At 39.8% G+C, this 20,750-nt stretch overlaps 1 protein-coding gene across 4 annotated transcripts in view; it reads left to right on the forward strand.

The window, feature by feature from the left end:
• TBC1D9 (TBC1 domain family member 9) overlaps positions 1-12,697 on the forward strand; it is a 56,118-nt gene extending 43,421 nt beyond the window's left edge. For 2 of the 4 annotated variants that reach the window (XM_062573947.1, XM_062573949.1), the window contains 5 exons: positions 6,085-6,150; positions 8,189-8,275; positions 9,181-9,255; positions 9,386-9,489; positions 10,444-12,697. In XM_062573947.1, coding sequence (XP_062429931.1) covers positions 6,085-6,150; positions 8,189-8,275; positions 9,181-9,255; positions 9,386-9,489; positions 10,444-11,169 — 1,058 coding nt within the window. In that variant the 3' untranslated portion in view covers positions 11,170-12,697. The remainder of the gene's footprint in view (positions 1-6,084; positions 6,151-8,188; positions 8,276-9,180; positions 9,256-9,385; positions 9,490-10,443) is intronic. The other 2 variants (XM_062573948.1, XM_062573950.1) reach the window with 1 other exon arrangement.
• Positions 12,698-20,750: the final 8,053 nt, after the last annotated feature.

Below are 20,750 nucleotides of genomic sequence, written 5' to 3' on the forward strand. Positions count from 1 at the left end.
CAGTTACTGTTACTTCATTGCACTATTTCCTTCTGCCAGTGGTCTGAAGATGGGCTTCCATTTTTTTTCTTTTTTTTTTTTTTTTTTTTGGGGGGGGGGGGGGGGGGGTGGAGGGGGTGAGGGTGGAGGGGAACCTAGCTGTGGCTAGAGCATTGCTGGCAGTTGCCAAGCTTGATTGAAGAGCATGGACTAGTGGGAGCATACCGTGAGCTGTGGGTGCAAGAGTTCTGCATGATAGGAGCAGCTTTCAAAGCTAGAACTGTGACTGCCACAGTAAAGAAAATTCTGGGAGTATGTTCCCATTACAAAGAGAGTGTCTCTGCCTGGTTTCTGCAACCTCTAGTTTATGCAAGTCAGAAGCTAACCAATTTGCCATTAGCAAGTCTGAAACAACCTTTCTATCTATTGTGGAGGTATCTGAGACTGGCATTGTTTAAAAGGGATATAAAGAAAATAACAGCTTCTCTTTCCATCCTCACATGTTCTTTTCCAAACTCAGTGGATACTGTTGAGGACAGTTACTGATCAAAAAGTTTAAAATGGCAAGGCGTTGCCATCTGCATTGTGACCCCTAAGACCTACTTGCCTTTCCACTGAATTCTGGAGCTTTCCCCAGACAGCCATGTCCCATATCACCATTTCAGTCATATTCTTTCTGCATGCCACAGTGGAGAGGTGTGCATCTGGAAAGCTTAATCCAGGAAGATGATGTTTGTAGGACATACTCAATGCCAACATACTAAATGCTTTGTGGGTTAGCGGGTGCCCTTTACAGTCTCTATCTGGACTACAGCAAACAAGTTTTTGCAGTAGCTGCTTAGTGCAACCCTTTGTAGTGGGCATGGTTCCTAAAAAGGGTGAGGCACTCAAGATACAACTGAAGGTTAACCACAGGAAGTGGTGATAGATGCAAGATTAATTCTCAGATGATTTTTACACTTCTAGAACTCTATCCCTGATTGCATTTTATAGTTAAAGATGAAATGATTTCCTCAAAATATTCCTGACCCATGACTTGCAACAAAAAGATTATCTGCAACTTTTGTGGTTAATGATGTGATTACTTCTAACCAAAGTGTTTCCTTTGGGAAAGTGGTTTGTATGTTTTTCTGTAGTTTTTCTTGTTTGGGAAAAATACATTTTGTTGTCTGCTCCTTAAACTTCCCCTGTAAGTTAGGAGCTTATACGTTTTGCTAGTGTTACCAGCTCTGGAAAGGAGGGAGAGGCAGCATGAGTTGTTTATGAAAAAACTGCCATTGAAAAGCTTACGTTTATGTGTATAAAAGAATGGGGAGGGAAGGGAGGAACAGAGTCTGTTAATTTTATTTGCCCCTGAATAGTGCATTCGATCCCTTCAGAAGTCTGCTGACACCCCACATATATGTGTCCCCATAAAATGTGAGGGGAAGGTGTCTATTGAGGTGGTGTATATATTCTGAAGTTTTGCAAACTAAGTGAAACTGCAGGATCAAAGTCTCTGGAGAAACGGGGAAATGGAGGTACAGACAGGGAGGCTAAACATCAATAATGGAGAACGTGACCCGTGCAAATCTTGAACCAGAACAATTTCAAGAGATTGAAGTCAATATTGCAACAAAGGGAGTTTTCAAGCACCAGGAATAACTTGAAGAAGCAAAGATGAGGCAGGAGCTGGCCCTTCATCAACTGGGATGGTGCAGGGCTAGTAGTCTGCACCCAGAAGAAGTCAATGCAGGGAAGGAATGAGAATGGGAGCAGAAGAGGAATGTGGTGGTTGGTTCACCAAGCGAGTGTGAGACAGCTGTGATAAGCTGTTGGGAGAAGGTTGGGGAGGGGATTGTGCCATGTGTAGCACAGAGGAGGAGAGAGTGGGGTGGGAGTGGCTCCATTCTGTGCAAGGAGAAGGATTTAGTGGAGGAGTGAGTAGATAGAGCAAAGCAGCCAGGTGGGAGCAAGAGAGAAAGAGGAGGGTCTGTGCCTTGTGGGAAGGAAATGCTGTAGCAGACCTAGAGCCAGGAGCAGATTTCTGAGGGTGGAATGGGATTGCTCATAATCGAAAGCAGCCTGCAGGGAGGAGCAGGCACAAAGAAGCAGCATTAGCAGCAAGAGAGAAGCAAGGAGTTTGTGCTCAGTGTAACAGGAAAACTGGGGAAAGGACAGGGCATGAGCTGAGAAGAGGGAGGTGCATGTTAAGTTTTAGAAGAAAAAAAAAAAACTAACAGAGGAGCTGGCATGCTGGTAGGATGAGGCAGAAGCAGGCGGGGTCAGTAAACATCCTGTAAAAGAGGACAGAGCTGCCAACATATGCCAGAGCAGATGTTCAGGGAAGGGGAGAGAGGGGAGGGGATAAGCTGGACACAGGGGAGGAGGCAGGAGCTGTATGGCAGGAGCAATACTATCAGCAGTGAGAAGGAGGAGTTGCATAGGAATTTCCCCTATAAGGCAGAAAGACAGATTCCTGAAAACCTCAGCTTTCATGGCTAAAGCTAAAGAAGCTTCCTTGGGGAAGCTTCTGAGCAGAAGTTGTGTGTGCCTGCTGATGTGCTGAGAGAACAGAGTTTTGTTGGAGGTAGAGAACTGTTCATAGTGTCCTCACCACCCTTTTTCTTTAAGCATGACAGCAGTTATTTCCTGTAAGTGGCCAACATCTTGCAATCCATCATGGCTTGTTTTATGACAGTCTGTCCTTCTCCCCAGCTTTAAATTTTGATCCCATTTTAGAGGGAAACGTTTTTCCAACTTGCCTTTCAATGGCTCTGTGTAACAACGTCTAAGTATTAGGGTTCTGAATGCAGCCTTGCATGAAAACCTCTTTAGAGCAGCAGTAACATTTGTTCTCTTGTGGCTGCAGAGTAGTTATATGGCAGTAAAACTAATCGTGTGGCCCGCCTAGGAGAACATTTGATTGCTGCAGGAACAACGGCTCCTTCTGAAGCATTTTTCTTCCATATCTTTTCTTCAGTGGCCTCACTCCAAAGGACATGCTCCCTGGAAGCTTCTTTCTTCTGGAGCTCCAGAAAAGGAGGTGAAAAGGCTGCTGTGGGTGCCAGCATGACCACTTGGCCCCTTCTTCCATGTCAGTGTGAAAACCCTGGGACATGAGAGCTGTAATTGTGAAAAGGAAGTAGTGATTCCCAGTTGCAGTCCTCATGGCAAATTGCTCAAGAACTTCCTGCTTCAAGTGCCTCTAGGGCCTCAGATGAGCAGAGATGGGATGATGTGGGGTTTTTTGCTGAACATGCTATGCTGCTACCAGTCCAAGTAGAGGCATGCTCTTGATTACTTAGCTCTAGGAGTTGTACAGCCCAGAAAGGGTTGCCAACTGATTCTAAGCTGCTTGGCATATTCGCACATGGTATTCACCTAAATCCTGTGCCACACTGGATTATAACATGTCAGTTATTGACTCAGGATCCTTTAGTGGGACTTCCTCGCGAAGTCAAGGCATCCCCACGACTCCCATCATGTGTTCATTTCTGTGTGCTGCTCCCTTCTTGGAGCAGGCAGTTCTCCTGCTGGTGAGTGGTCTTCATCACTGGTCCTGGTGCCTGCCAGTGGCTGCAGCACAGTAACTTTGTGTAAAGTCAGCACTAGGAATGCAGTGTCTCTCAGGGAATACATAAATGCTTCCCCCACTCCCTCCCCAAAAACATCTTTTTGCTGAGGAAGGCGGACATTCAGAAAGCAGTGTTAACTGCACTGCTCCTCCTCCTATCCCTTCAGGGAGGTAACTGCTCTACAACCACCTCTCACGCTTCAACCTGTGTTCAAAGGAAGGGCAACTGAGACTAACGCTTCTATACTGCTACTAGTTTTTATATTAACAGAAAAAAATCTAACCTGATTAATTACTCTGTAATGGCCACAAAGGAATCATGAAAACTGTTATGTATGACATGCTCAGAAAAGACCAAACATCTCTGCATGTTGTAAGGGAAGAATAGTCAAAAGGGGGGCTTAGGGTTTGTTCCTAGTCACACCATGAAAAGGACTGGTAGAAAAGCCTTTGAGGGAGGGTAAGGGCAGGCATGTGTGAGGACAGTGGTTGCTTTGTGAAGAAGACATCTTTTACTGTTACTGTTTCAGGTAGAAAGCCTCTAAGGGTGCAGACATGCTCTGTTCCAAGCTTGGTTTCCTTTCTCACCATAAAATAAACACCACTTCTGAATAAAGGCTGGCAATGCATCATCTGAGAGCTGTACTGCAAAAACACAAGACTTGCGGAAGGTTGAAAGTCTGTCCGTTCTGTAACTCCACTGTGGCAGCCTGGGGAGGAGGGAGTATTTTTCCCTGAGAAGGGTCTTGCCACCTTCCCAGTGCTGTTCAGAGGCGCTTGGCAGGGTCTTCAGTGCTGCAGTTCACGGGGAGCAGGGGCAGTGTAGGAGGCCATTGAGTTCCCTGGGCTTTCCCATGAAATAATCCCTGTACCCTCAGTGGGCAGTGCAGTGTGGGCCTGTTCTGAGACGTCCTCCCATTCAAACCTCTCCCCTAGTTCTCCGTTGTAGGGACACATCAACTGGAAGTACATTCCTGTCCCTTGTCTCTTATCAGTTAATGCTGTGCTGGTCCCCAGTCCTTGAGTAGCCCATACAGCCAACTGTCTGGCAGTTCCTGCAGATTGCCAGTAAGCTGCAGTTCTTTTCATAAAACTCTGCCCTTTCCTGGGAGATACGTACAGGGTGGTCTCTGAGGGGGTCCAGATGATGGCTTTGGGAGACTTGTCCTGCATTTTGTTGTCTTCATTCCTGTGCATTTTTGAATGCTGAGGTGGAGCTTTAGTTAGAAAATCACACAAATCAGGGCTTCCATCAAAATAGTTTTGTGTTTGCTTGCAGAGAGAAAGGGCTTAGCATTTGTTCTCTTGGCATCTAGGGTAGGGAGAGGAGCAAACAGATGTCACCAGAGTTCTGCTCCTGGGCCCTGAATCTTATTTTGGTGTATGCATCCCTAGCCATTGCTGGAGGGTGCAGGATTGCAGTCCATCCTTTGTTGGTGTTTCGTATCTCCTTTACCAGCAGGGTACACTGCCTAGTACCTCAGACAGTATTTTCACCAGAAGAGAAACCTTGTTCTGTGCAGTGGGGCACACCAGATATGCCCCACCAGGTACAGATGCAAGGAGATATGGCACTTAAAAGGACTAAGTTGCATGCAAAACGGCTAATGTAGTCGAATGCAGATTCTTTGGCTGTGTTTATTGTAGTCTTAAGGTTTACAATAGCCTGTAATTGTTAGTATTTGCCAAACCGCACTTACAGTTTGCATAGCAGAAAGAAGTTGATGTGGTAGTCTGTAAAGTAAAATAAATCTCTACCTGAGCTAATTAATGAAGGCTACTTCATTCATTTAAGAATTATTTATCATAATAAGAATGAATTATGAAGATACCTGATTATTGGTTATTTTAGTATTTTTAAATTAACTAATATCAATTTAATTGAAAGGAGGAGCTATAATAGACTGCTTGGATTTTGTACAAAAATTCATTCAAAAATTCTAATTGAAAAAAATTTCAGAAAAAAATATGCTATTTGAGGTGAAGAAAGCATTACATAGATATGAAGGTAGCCCTTGACTAAGATGGGATTATGTTTGCCTGAATCTCTCTTTCTTTTTTTTTCCTTTTTTTTTTTTTTTTTTTTTTTTTTTTTTTTTTGTGGGGGAGGCACTAAATGTCTTATTGTCTTATTATTCTAAATCACGTGGTGCTATTATTGGATTCTCAGATCAGAAAGCTTGAAGTCCGCATAAAAGGTCATCTTAACTTCTAGTAGAGGCCTTTCTGAATGATAACATGATGATCACATATTATTTTTGAGAGTTACAAAATAGATATTTGGTTAGTTTAGAAGGTTCCAAGATGGAAGTAAAAAATAGGAAGTAAGGCTGTCTGCGGGTTTTTTTTTTTTTTTTTTTTTTTCTATTTCTACTGTAGACTGCATGATCTTAGAGAAGTCAAGTGACTGGCTTATGATCTGTCTGTAAAGGGAGAACAATGCTTGCCCGAGTGAAAACAGCAGCTTCTAAAAATGCAATATTGTAGTGATAATAAACAGAATGATGTTGAATACTAAATATTAACAAATTGAATATAACGCTATTTAGGTGCAGCGTGCCATGGAGATCTCACAGAGAAACTGAAGCTGCTGTATAAAATGCATGTTTTGCCCGGTAAGTAAATCATATTAAAATAGCAACCTTCTTGGTAAGAGCAGAAATTCAGAGTGGAGTTGTTTACAAACTTGTTGTCCAAATTAAAAATTAAGTAGTGGGAATTATTTTTGCTATTTATGCAGTAGTAAATAAAAGAGCTTCTGCTTTAACCAGACAGAATTGGAAAGTCTGAAAGCATCCTGCAGGCCTCTGTTGCTGCTATCATAGATGGATTTTTTAATAGGAGTCACTTGCCAGTTTGACTGGGGTTGGTGTCTTCCCCCATGCACAGCAAATGCAGTCTTCTTCAGGATTTATTACCACAGTACATTTTATTTAACAGTAAAGCTATCTTAAAATGTTCCTGCTTTACCTAACTGCTTCTTTCTGTCCCTAGACTTAATTCTTCTGTTCCATACTGGGCTGGTACAACTATTTGTAGAAAAAGAGGCTTTTTGTTTGTTTTAAAATACAGATAATTTTACAGATATGTTTTCCAGGGAGCCCCCTATACTGTTGTACTCAACTAAGTGAAAAAGGCAGTTTAGAGAGTAGATGGCAAAAGGATGAAAACATCTCAAAACAGTTTTGCCCCTGAAGAAAATGCTATCCTGGAGCTACATCCTCTCTGTCTTGTCATACATGTGTCGTAAAGAACCTATTGCTCTCTCTGCTGAATCTGTGATTTAAGTATGTTACAGCTGTTTGGGTTCTTTAATTCATAAGCATATTTAGATCCTTTGAAGATACCTGAAAGCTGAGAGAGAACATTCTCCTGGATATGCTTTGAATATGTCCCTGATTGCTCCCAGTTAGTTATGCTGGATATAGACATAAGTGACACACTAATTTTAACTGAAAAAAAAGAGAATTTTATTGAACTTCTCTTAAGATCCAATTCTAAGAATAGAAGTTCTGGTATTCAGGAATTAGTAAGCTCATACTAAATCATTATAGACCATTTCCAGCTGGGAAAGGGTTCATACCCTACTTAGGGCACAATGAGATGCACAGAAGAAAGTACTGGAAAATACATAGGAAGATGGGCACACAAGACACAGAGAGAAAATAGCTTCTTGTTAGTCAGACAGTACCGGATATGGAAGAGACAGTTAAAAGGTACTACCAGATCCAGTAGATTCATCTCTTGTGAGTTTTAAGGAGATGATTCCCCAAGGGTAGTAAGCTGAGTACAATTAGTCCAAGTAGCTTGGATTCAGATTCAGATCTAGATTTGCCGAGTGCTTGTGTGAGATACCAGTTAAGCCCAGGCTTACAGACTCAGTGCTACAAAGCCAAAGGGGAGGATGGGTAGTGTTCCGTCACTTCAGGTGATGGGGTAAGACAAACTTATCCTTCAAATATGGTGGGTTTCTCCCCCAAGAAACTTAGAAGTAAACCTGCAGTACTTGGTGGGAGTGAGTTGTGGAAGAGGAAGATGACAAAATCCAGTGGTTTGCAATAGCTCTCTTGTCGCAGTCTGAGGAGGTGGGAAGAATTCTAGAGGCAGAAGAGGTGGAAAGGGGTGGGGAAGAAAGTACCAGTACCCCCATTGCTTCCCTGGACTGTGGCTTATGCCATGGGGGTGAATTATCCTGAGGAAAAGCCAGTTGGCTGAGGACAGAAGGTGAGTGGACAACAGCAAGAGAACAAAGACCTTGTGGAAGCCTACTGATCCAGTGGAACAGCATGTCATGGTTTACTAGCAACATGATAACTGCTGGCTTCATAACACTGCTTGCTTACTTTTTTTTTTAATTAGTATTGTGAAAGATTGAAAAGCAGCCTGTTCTGTGATAGTAAATGACTAATACAAGGGGCTTTGCAGGCAGGTAAAATAAATACAGCAGAAATCTACACACAGGATAAATCATTTCCTAAATTCATCAAATGGCACTTAAGCAAAAGGATCTACTATCTTGCCTTTGGTCCCTCTGATACGTCTGCATGTTCTCACACTATTACTTTTAGAAAGAAAAACTCTAAATGTATCAATGAAATTATGTTCTAGTTTTTAATTAAAGATTAGTTTTTATAATTTTATTGTATTGTTTAGATCCATCCCCTGAACAAGAAGAGCCAGACTCTGCTTTTGAAGCCACTCAGTACTTTTTTGAAGACATCACACCAGAATGTACACATGGTGAGCATATTGCCTTAGGCATGAAAAGATAGGGCAATGTATTTCAGATGCCAGGTCTTCTTAGCTTCTTTTTTGTTGGATTAAACTCTTAAGTGAAGTATTTTCTGTAAAAATGAGTACCTAGTCTTAGTACATAATTTTATATCCTTAAAGATGTAGGCATATTTACACTGAGGATTCCCCTGAATTGTGTGTTGCGGAAGTACTCTCAATATCATCAGTGTTGTTCTGGAAATAATTTTGGAATAGGTACAGCACATTTGCCGTAATGGAGAATGACAATAGATATATTTGGATCCCAAATGTTAGGAAATTCTAAAAACCTGGAGCCAATGGATGGATCAAAGTATAGTTTGCGGGTTTGAAATCCTTCTGTGCTCTAATAGGAACCTGGCTATCTGTCATCTCTATTGTATTAAAATCACACTCTCTTCCTTTAGATATTTGAGGTTAAGTTTCTCTCTGATTCAAGAAAACTATTCCCCATCATGCAAATGACAGGAGGAAGAAAGGTTATCTAAAAATACAGATAACATATTTGATAGAGTAGTGATAGTAGTTTTAAGTTCTAATAGATGAAAGAGGATGCACTAATATGATTACCAAACATACATCATTCAGGTATCTGTTTGTGTTGTGGTAACTTTCTTAGAGCCTTGAACACAGCCTAAGTCACTGTATTATATAAATGAAACATAAGATGGTCCTTGTGTAAGAACTTATATTATTAATTATATGAAATTCTTCAGCAGATTTAAGAATAAGCATTTATTCTGTCCTTTCATTTTTACTCTATGTTTTCAGTAGTGTAAGCACTTTCTTTATTTTGCACTGTACACGTGAAAAGGAGGTATGTATCTAAAACCATACTCAATTGTTTCTCTCCTCTCCGTAATACTTCCTAGTTGTTGGCCTAGACAGCAGGAAACAACAAGGAGCCGATGATGGTTTTGTTACAGTGAGTCTAAAAACAGACAAAGGTATGTATGGTTTCTCCATTTGAATTATGTCTTTAATTTCTTGAAAAACTTACTCATTTTTTAAGATGGAAGAAAGGTGTTAAAGTCCCTTGATGATCTTTTCATGCCCCTCTGGGTAATTTGTTAACAGTAGGCAAGAAGAACTCACAAGAGAATCGAAACTACCTGAGAATGTGGAGTCAAGAGAATAAATCCAGAGCAAAAAACACAAAGGACTTGCCCAAACTGAATCAGGTACTTTAGCTGACATTTAATTATTTTTCAAAATTCGAAACTTTTTTCACATACTAATAAATACTCAATATATTATCACTGAATAGAGATTTGTTTTGAAGCATGTACTTTTTTACTAAAACAGCAGTCGGTGAAATATGGAAGTTTGTTGTTTTCAACATACTGGAACCAGTTCAGTTCCCAAAACATCCCAGAAATGAGATATGCAAGTATAGGATTGACAACGTATTGTTTTGATCTCCAGGCAAAAAGTGATAAAACACTGAATACTTGCGACTAGCATACACTGTCTCATGCTCATTACCTGAGAAAGGAAGTCTGTGTTCTGTAATATACTGTCAGTCTCACTCCCCTTAGATCAATAGCAGCTAAGGAGGATAAAGACCCAGTGAGATGGCTGTTCCTTCCATTTACCTATAGGGAAGGTTTACTTCCATGGAACAATTCTTACTACATTAGGTAGCCCTAAGCAAATCTTCTCCTTTCTGGTTCTGATTAGTTTTGAATTTTGAAAGGCTTGCATCCAACTGGGTTACTCCTGCCAATTAAGGGAGTGCCACAGGTCATTTGCTTCATTTTTCATTACTTCTCACTAGTTTTGTCAGACCCCTAGTCACACTTAGCATCCTTCAGACAAAGAAAACCTCTCAAGTGAATGCTGAGCATCTCACTGCTCACCCTCTATTGCCCTCCTGTGGTTGCAGAGAAATAAGTTTGTCCTTTGTTGGAAGGAACATTCAACAGTTTATTCCAAGTATCTTTCAGAGAGACGACATATGTCGCTGCCCAGTCATAGAAAATACTTCCTAAACTACCCAGATTATTTCCAGTTTCAGTTTAATCATACAGCATTGTGTGGCTCCATTCCAAACTTACTTTAAACTGATTTACTAGATCTCAAAAGCTGGATTTATTTCCTGCTCTCTCAGTGATATTTCCTCCCTTTATGTTTAGGGGCAGTTCATTGAACTGTGCAAGACAATGTATAATATGTTCAGTGAAGACCCCAATGAACAAGATCTCTATCATGCCACTGCTGCTGTGACAAGCTTGCTTTTGGAGATAGGTGAGGTTGGTAAGCTCTTCACCATCCAGCCCACAAAAGAGACAGACAGCAGCAGTAACAATTGCAGCAAAGTTATTCAGAATGAGCTATTCCAGAAGAAGGAGAACCAGCAGTACCCTCTCGAGCAGCACAAGCCGTTTCAAGGCAGCCTTGTTACCAGCGACGAGGAGGCCATTGGCACCGACAGTGTGCTGGGCATGCAGATGGAAGATATTAAGCTTGAAGACTCCTCTCCCAGGGACAACGGAGCCTGTTCTTCCATGCTCATTTCCGATGATGATACAAAAGATGACAGCTCCATGTCCTCTTACTCAGTACTGAGTGCAGGTTCGCATGAAGAAGAAAAGCTGCACTGTGAGGACATAGGTGAAGACACCGTTTTGGTACGGAGCAACAACACCACTTCTCTTCACAGAAGCACTAGCATTGACAGAGACTGGGCCATCACCTTTGAGCAATTCCTAGCCTCCCTTTTGACTGAGCCAGCACTGGTGAAGTACTTTGACAAGCCTGTGTCTATGATGGCTAGGATTACTAATGCAAAGAACATAAGGATGATGGGTAAACCAATAACATCTGCTAGTGACTATGAAATCTCTACTATGTCGGGATGAAAGGCAGTCTTTTTTTTTCTTTTTTTTTCTTTTTTTAATGTATTTATTAGTACCTGGCATAGGCCCTGGTATTTTCAAAATGTGCTACTTTTCACTAATGTGAAAACTTTGGGGTGCAAACTTAACTATCTTGAAGTATAATCACTCTGTGGGAAATGTTACAAGAATGCAAATTTTATTCAAAATACAGAAAAAAATAAGTTGTCAGTGAAGTGTGTGTATTATTAACCTTACTGTCAATATAAAATGGTAAAGATTAGTTCTCAGTTTTTAAATGTGAACTTAATGCTGATATTTGTGTGCATTTTTAAAACAGACCTGTATAGAGGTCTGATTCTTGAAAAAAGGAATTAAATAGGAAGTACCTAAAATTTAAAGGGACACTGTCAACCTGAATAGGACCTCAGATGAAATTAAGTTCCAGGCAGCATCTATGAAGAATAAAACTTGTTTCATACAACTTTTTTCAAGGAGGATAATGATTTTTAATGTATGCTTCTATTTTATTTCTTGAATTAATGAAGGATCGCTGCAATGATATCTGTCTGGGTCCTAATTTCCTCTGCTTAAGAAAGGAACACTCAGGTAAAAGTGAGAAGTCCATTGCAAGCCTGGCTGGTACATTAGGCAAATGTGATTAAACACAATTTCTTCCTCAAGCTTCTCCCAGGGTTTGGCCATATCTGGCTACGCTGAAGCCAACAGAGAGAAATCCCTTTCCTAACAGTGACTACCAAGGGAAAGTCCCCACCGTGACCCTGCACACAGCTGAATTCCCGGCAAGTGGACTTAGCATCTTTACTATTGTGCTCCAAAGGCAGTGTATGCAGGTACTAACACAGATTGGTAGAGTCCCTTTTTAAAAATTGAAAGATGTTTTTAAATATAAAAAATACTTCTATAGCTGGATCTACAGCATATATATCTTAGCTCTAAAACTAACCTTTACCATCAACCTATTATATCCTTGTTAGATTAAGAAATTAAAAACCTGTATTGCATAAGTCTTCATTTACAACACTGTAAGGTAGAAGTAATGAAAAAATCTGCAAGATAATGTAACTGAATGTTTAAGTCTTACTGAGAACACTGTCACTTTATATAAAATGAATAGTATCATGTATCAACTTACTGAATGATATGTTAAAATGAAAACTGGAGCACCTGCACTTTGAATCCTTGCTTCTTTTATACAGATATTCAGGATTATTTTTTATTTTGTTAGCTGTTTTGTAAATCATATTTGTTCCGTTCAGGATCATGCCTACATGCCTAAACTTTATTTGCTGTTTTGAGAATATTTTCAGTAGAATACTGTTGATTTTTTTATACTGCTGTACATTGCATCCATGTAACTTGCAGACTTTTCCAGCAGAAGCTACTGTTTAATTCTTTTGTTTTAAAAGAACGCTTTTAAACTGTCAGATGAAGTGGTTTTTAACCACAAATAGGGTAATGTGAACAAATAAAGTACACTCTGCACAGATTTGATTTTTTTTTAACTATTAAATTCATGCTAGAGGGAAAAGCAGGTGATTGTGTTTTATTACACAGGCAAATGACTTTGGATCTTCAACAACAGATTTCAGAACAAAAACATTTGCTGTTTCCATGCCTTGTTTTGTTTAACACTTGAATGTGTTTAATTCCATCTGCAACGAGTAATCCATGTAAGCTTCTCGAACTGCTTAGTGACATAAAACTATTTTCTCTGTTATGTTTACATTGGCAACAACAGTTGTTGCTACTTTCTAAGACCCCCTCCAGATATTTTAGAGACCATCTGTGTTTTGCCACAGCTTTTCGGGCATGCTTTTAAGTTTTCAGATGTTATTGTATTTTTCACATTTATTTTTCACAGGGAAGCTGAGATGTCAGCCTCAAAACTGTAACAGTAACAGAACAGATTAGGATGTGCTCTATTCAGTGAAAGTGTATTCACTTTTGAGACTTACCATTTCGCTGTATGAAGTCAGTTTGCAAAAAATGCTGCCAGTTTCTGAGCACTTTGAATTAGCAGTGTTGCTAACCATTGACAGTCATTTTATAGTTTTTTTTCTTGTATTGGTAATAGAGTTCTCCTTTGTATTTTAGCTCTATGTAATTACATATAACAATTTTAAAAAGCAGTACCGTCTTTCTGCATATGAACCTGCAGATTGGTTTAAATGCGTATCAAATTGTGACCTTCATTTGAAGCTGTAATCACCATTTTGAAAAATACGATTTTGTGTGTTTTGTGTTGTTAGTTTGCCGAGGCCAGCACAGAGTGCTTTATTGTAATGCCTGGCAACTGAGTAAGTTATCACAGCAGTCTTCAACACTAAGTGTTAACTTCTCTAAACAGAGTGTTGACCTTTTTATTTTGCAGACCTCTAAAACTTCTGTTTTAGGTGTTTGTCATGGTGAAGTGAATTTTCTTCCACACACCCCTAGAGATGCACAGATCAAAAACATTTCTTTCTTAGAAGGACTTGTCAGCTTTTCTCTACCAACAAGGCTGGAGTTGCCACTTACATCCTGAGAATTATTCTGCTGTTACAACTGTTGTAACAAGAGGCAGCTTGTTGTAACAAGCAGCTCTCTGGTTGTAACGGTTGCCATTTTGCAAGGTGATTTTTGGTTGTTTTGCTCCTGCAGCCTTCCTTATCTCCTTAGCTAACACAACCACATTAAGAAAACTTGCAAGTGTAAGCCAGGTCTTCTTTAAGAGGGCCTTTGCTACAGGAAGCAGTCAGGTGAGCTGGGTTTCTCGGGATACTTTGGTGAAGCTGCTCACCTGATGAGGGCTTGAAACCCACCAGGTGGCTATCTGGCAATTGCTTATTTGATGGTGACATCTGCCACAACCTCTCCTTCAGTGGTGAATGGGAGTTGGCAAGAGGAAGACTGCGGAGGGAGTGCAGCTGCCCAGCATGCAGCAATGTGAAGACCTTCAAGGAAAGGTAAGTGAGTATTTAAGAAAAGTCTTACCTGTACTGATAGGTGTGCTGCACAAGCAAGAGTTGGGAGGGTTTTTAGTAGCACCTGTGTCTCTTTCCTTATGTGCTTTGACATAGAGATGCTTTTCAATCTGTGAAATGGGGAGTGTGCTTAGGGGTTAGTCTCACAGCCAGAAAGCGTGAGGAGCTTTTCCTCCTCTTCAGAGCAGAAAGCTGTGGCTGGACGCTGAGGTGTCTAGCTTGGGGGGAGCCTGGCGGCAGCAGGGGCTGTCTGCCCCCAGCAGCCCTTGGCCACAGGACAGGCAGCAGGGCGAAGGGGGAGATTGTGTTATGGAGTACTTTTTTTTTTTTTTTTTTTTTTTTGGGGGGGGGGGGGGCTTCCTCATCCATATTTTTCAACTTACTCAGATACTGATCGTATATAGAAGCTCAATGGTGCATATTCCTTTCATCAGTGTTGTACAGCTCCTGAATTCTAGGAGTTAGAGCTGAAAGTTGCGTTTGTTGTGGCTTGTGAAGGTTTGTGTTACAGTTTTTGGCAAGCAGGCAACTCGCTAGAGTGTTATTCTGTATTACACTTACTGAATGTTTGACATTAAAACCATTCTAAAAAAAAATAGAACCTTCTGGGACCCAATACGGTGGCACTGGGGCTTTGGTTATAGCGGATGTCACATGCTAATGAAAGTTTTTATCAAATGCATACTTTAGCAGGTGCTATTTCAGAGGAAAAATAGTTTTCTATGCTACTGTTCCCTGCTATTATGCCCTAGTTTGGTATCTTCTAGTTTCTCAGACTTGCTAAGCTTTTGCTAGCCAAACAGCTTTTTAATTTGCAACTTTCATAAGCGAAGATGGCAGAGGCTAGTGAGAACAGGGGTGTGGAAGAGAAAAGAAATAGCCTTTATATGACTGGTAAAGTGAAGAGATGGTACTTTTGCTTAGTAAGCTGTACAGCCAGTGTGGAAAAAGTTATTTCTAGTTCTTAAGCTGGGTACTATCCGAGATCCCTCGTATCACAGGTTCTTCGTTATTAACCGTTAGTCTTGCAGCAGCATTTTGAACCTGTGATAACTGGGTCTCTTGGCACAAGAAACTTTTGGAAGGAGCTTGAATTCCATCAGGACACTTAGAACAACAAAATGAAGCTGGTGCATAAGCACTGTAGGTCTACAATCTGCATAAATTAAAAAAAAAAAAAAAAAAGCCATAGGTAAGAGAAGGTGCAGTAGTTGTATCTATGTGTTACAGGTAGGAAGTAGAACTTGCCAAGCCTGCCCCTGCTTAGGTTTTATTCACGTTGATCACTGCTTTTACTCCCCAAACGTCTGGTATCCCTGTCAGTGCCTTAACCATATGTTTCTCTTGTCTTTTCTAATTCTTGGTAATTTGGTAATAATGAGGTGCACTGCAGACAGAAGATGCATTTTATCAGAAATGAAGTATTAACTGTAAACAAATACTTGATGCTGTTGTATCCATTTTTGTCAGAAAAAATGGAATAGCCAGGCTTAGACTAAAATATCTGAAAAACTGAGAAAACACCGAGGAACAGCGTAGGGGCTGTTAGGTCAGCTCAGTCTCTATCAAGGGGTAGGTCCACAGTGCAGCATGCCTGTATCCTGGCCTGCTGCTTATTAGAGAGTCCTATCTCGGCCCCTTGCCGGTCCTTCTTCGGACCTAGGCACCAACAAGCGACTCTGTGGGAGAAGCTGGTCTGTGACCAGAGCTCACTGGTTTAGATATGAGCCAAAGTGTAAAACTGAAACATCTCCATCTGTTACGGAGCCTTATTTTGGGGTAGGAAGAACAAATGCTACTGGTGTTTCCTCCCAGTAAGATAGTCTGGAGTCAAATGTTAGGAGTACTTCAAGCAGGACTTCTCACTTCTAATGCTTGTTTAGTAAGTTGCTTTATTCGGTATTGAAAAAGTAAATATATATTCTAAACAAATAGAACTGTGGTGGAGGATATGAAACTGGAATATGGCTAATAATAAAGTGTATCATACATGGGCTGGACAGCAGTCAGCAGCAGCATTTCAATAAGAAAGTATCAGTGCTGGGAATGCAGGGAATGACATTCAGGAAGTCATTCTTAACTGCAAGGCAAAATGCTCTCAATAAATGATGGCAGATAACTTACCAAAGCATGTCGCATTAGAAGAAAACTTACCTCTAGTTCTTCTCTCTCTTCTGGGGTACTCTATCTTGATTTAGATACCCTGAATACCTAATTCTCATTCCCACTTTCTGAAATAACTGCTATTTACGTAACTGAGTAACTTGGTATCTGAGGGCTTTGTTGGTTGGGATAGGGAGGTGAATGGGGGCTCAGCAGCAGAGGGTCTGTTTTACTCTTTTGAAGGGGTATAAATTCCTGCAGATGAGATCTTGTAACTTTCATGTAGTGGCACTTCAGGGCAGTGATAGGAGCAGTTGGTCTCTGACATGCAAAAGTGGAAACAAAGATCACCTGAGAAATACAAGTGGAGCTGAGTCAATTATTTAACCTAGTTTGTATGGGAAGGAGAGCATGATAGAAGATAAATGGGTAAAATATTTTCTTGTTTAAAAAAGGGGAAAAAAACAGGATTTCTTTTTCCAGAAAACTTCTCCAGAGTTTTCTTCCAACTCTCTGGTCAGCTTCTGGAGAACAAAATCCCTTGAACTCTCTCTCTGAGAAAGCTTTTCCTAGTACTTCAAACAAAATTCTTTTTGTGTATTTAACCAATTTTGGAGCATGACTATCAGAAATGTAACCCAGAAACAATTCTGGAGATAGCTGGTAAGAGGCTGGGAAATAAATCTTAAAACAGAGCTTCTTAAAGTAAGAATTTCGAAAATAATTGAAATAAGACACTTTTAAACAGTAATAATACTACCACTTGCAGAGTGTCTTATATTCTTTGAACAAATTTCTGGTCCATTACTAAGGAGACCAGTTCAGCTCTCTTGCTGCATAAATTCAGCAAAACAACTCTCTGCCGCCTTCCAGCCCAATAAGTGTTTTGTATAAAATACAGAACAAGGAAATAAGATCTTCCTCTGGTAGGGACCAAAAGAAGTTGAGAAAAGGAAAAGGGTTGCCTCCATCTTTAAAGGCAGGAACAGAATGGAGTGGTAAGAGATAGGGAAGAAGTTCCTCAGCTAGCAAAGCAGAATAACTTTCCTTCACTTGTAATGAGACTACACAACACACTGTAGCTGTAACACTGTAAGGAAAAACAGGATTTGTGAAGTTTATTGCAGAGGGGAGGAAGATTAAAGGTTGTAATACACAAGTTTTATTCAGATATGGAAGAAACACCAACTTTCCCATTTCACACCTTTCCATTGCAACAGAAATAACACCTCAGGTGGACTTGTATGTAAGTGTATTTCTCTGTAGTACCAGACTAGCCTTGAGAGTTAAATACAAAGCTATTTTGCCCAGATCTTGCAGTCAGATCTTAGCAAATAGTTGCCAAGTTGAATCTATTTCTTTCAGTGTTGGATTTAAGGTGTCTTAGTTACCAATTTAAAAATGAGAAGTTGTGTGTGAACGAGGTAGCAGTTGTTCTGGCTGTACTTCCCTCCCCTCCTCTCCCTCACCTCTTTTTCCCATCCAGTTCAGCTCCTGTATAGCATGCGTGCTGCACAGTTACTGGGAAAGACACAAATTCAAGCCCAGTACCTATCAGCAAAAGAACCTTAGAAAAACCCTAAAACAGACTCTCAGGACTGGGAGGTGGGGGGGTGAAGATAGGGTAAAAACTCTTGTATCACAGTACATGTGTATGAACAAAGAGCACTGCCAAAGGGGGAAAAAAGAAGACATAATGCACTAATGCTGTGTTGACAATATTTTGAAATAACTGATTCTTTATTTGCTACAATTGTAAACATCTCATTCTAGTAGACAGACATCACATTTTTTCTTTTACATTATTGCTTTTATACTGTGGTAAAAGGAAACTCCTATTAGTATGCAGCTGTCTTGGCACAGTGTGATAAGAAGAAACTACCCACAAGCTGCATTTACTTGTTGGATGGTCGTTTGTTGTTTCCCCATAGTGAAAGGCAATACTATAGACTAGCACAAGAAACATCTCTCCAAAGACTGACATTGCACTACAGTAACACAAACAGGTATGATAGAGAAAAACAATAGGTCACACTTTAACCATGCATTCACTAGCAGTTTTTTCAAGAATACTGAGTGCTGATCTCCCATCTAACTAAATACAAACTTTCATCACAGTAATCCGTAAAACAAGTCTGATATTTTTTGTAAAGCTTTTGTTATTTAAAGTAGAATGGAAAAATCTGAAGAATGAATGCTTGCTTTTTCAGAGTGCAAATCTATAACCATTCATCTGAGGTGCTTAAATTGGCCCCTTTTCCTATTGTGCTTTAAGACAAAATGCCCAATTCTCCACACTGCTGTACCAGACCACAGAAGCATAGCTAGTTTGTTTAAAAAACATGTTCTCAGTGCAAATACCACTGTCTTCAAATAAAGCTTTCCAATTAAGCTGGTTACTTGCAAAACAATGTTTCAACTTGTTGAAAGACTAGATTTTATTTTTATGACAAACTTCTTATCTTCTGATTAATTTGTTTATGGAGTAGCACCACATTTCAAGTATATCTAAACAAACAGGGTAGTTAGTTCCAATAGCAACTGTTTAACAAAAAAATTTTTTACAGAACCACCTGTTGTCTTCAGCTTCATGTTTATGTTTAGTGTTTTCTAAAATACTACTATTACATATAAGCTTTCACAATAGTGAATGTTTTAAAGAGGCAGCAAGTTAGAAAACTAACAATTCTTGCAAGTTCTAATAAAAACAGTACATACTTTAAGATATGACACTTGATTAATAACAGCATGAGAATTTGCCAAGGATTTAACCTTTAAGACCAGTAGAATAAACTGTAAGTATCCAAGTTCTGATGTTAAACAAGTTGATTTTATCAACTTGCAGAAAGGTAGCTATTTTCCACTACCGTAGGGGTACCTTAGGTTCACTCCATAATGTAAGTGTTTGAGTTAGTATAAAATCCCACTGACAGGTAAAACATTCATCATTTTTTCCCTAGACACAATTTCACTTTCTTTCCATATATTCTAGTTACCACTGTAATACAATAAGCCTACCAGCAGTGCAAACGGAGAAATGCAGTACTACTCACTCTTAGACAGGACTGGGGTACTGAATCGCCTAAAACTACATGCAAATTCTGATTGCTTACTGGGAAAAATGTATGGCAGCCTAACAGAACATTCATTTTAAATAATTACTACACCCAGCCTAATGCATTCATTTAACCGTATGCCACTCATTTGATGATGGTTGAGACTTCCTTCTTAATTTGTGTATTGTCACAGTATATTCCCAGCTCATGTTTTGATTTAACAAAAAAAAATTAAGATGTATCTCACACAGGGCTCAATTTGCATTAAAATGTCTTAGGCTAAAATATCTAAAATGTATCACATGAAATCTTGAGGGTTAAAAAGCTTCAGAAGTATTTAAGTGGCAATCTCCTAGTGAACAAGGAGCCATGTGAAAGTTCTGGGGCAAGGAAGGTTAGCATGAAGATTGCCAAATGAAGGCTGCAGGCTTCCGCAGGGGAAAATTTTTGCAAAGATGGTTCAAGCAATTTTGCTACTTTGCTAACAAGCAGCAGGCAAAAATACAGAATGGAATCTCCATTCCTGCTGCTGTTAAACACCTTGGGGTCATGTTGGAAATTCAAAAAAATTCTGTCTCACATTGCTTGCAAAGGCAAGCTACATAGCAGAAAAGAATTAATGAAGGAAGACAAATGCGAAGGAACCTGGAGCTACAAAATAGTAAACAACCAACTCTCAGCAACTAGAAAAACAACTTTTCCACTTCCTTTATTGGTTTGGTTTTAGGAATTTCCAGGTTCCCAAAGGATCAGGGAGAGACAGAGCTCTATAGTTAAGATAAGAACACAAGAACATACCATAGGAGCTCAGCTTTTTCCCTAGGGAGAATTGCAGGATTCCAAGTACCTGGCAGCAGCAAAACAACTAGGCTTCTGGAATATTTTCTATCTAGCTGGTTTAGCTGACTGGCTTACCAGCCATGGCATTGCCACTATAAGCTTAAAAAAAATAAAAAAAAATACTTTCTTAAAAATAGTCATCTTAGGAGGCATCTGAAACATTTAAAATGCCCAGTTGTTTTTATTATTGTATGCATCGTCAAAAACAAATTATTAAGTTTAAGGAGATTTTATTTCTCCAACATAACACCTTCTACTCCTCTTTACCATCTATGTTATTGTGAGATCTGTTATATAAATTCCTCTTTGTTAATATTGTTTTATTTATACCTTTATGATCCTGTTTGTTTCTATACTCTGATCACTGTCTCAGTAGTAACTTTAACCACAGTGACTAAGTTGAATACTGATCAGAGCCATAACACATGAGTATTCCTAACTAAACTTGGTTGTCTCTCCAATTCCTATCCCTAATACATGTACACACTTATGTAGTAGGAGAAACTTGCTATATTAAAAAATGTTTTCTACACCAAATTACTTTTGGAATATGTATTGAAAAGATATGTATAAATGCTTCCCCTACAAGCATTTTTATCACTCCTTTCCCTCCCGCCCT

Source organism: Rhea pennata, chromosome 4 (genome assembly GCF_028389875.1).
Source record: "Rhea pennata isolate bPtePen1 chromosome 4, bPtePen1.pri, whole genome shotgun sequence".
Lineage (NCBI taxonomy): Eukaryota > Metazoa > Chordata > Aves > Rheiformes > Rheidae > Rhea > Rhea pennata.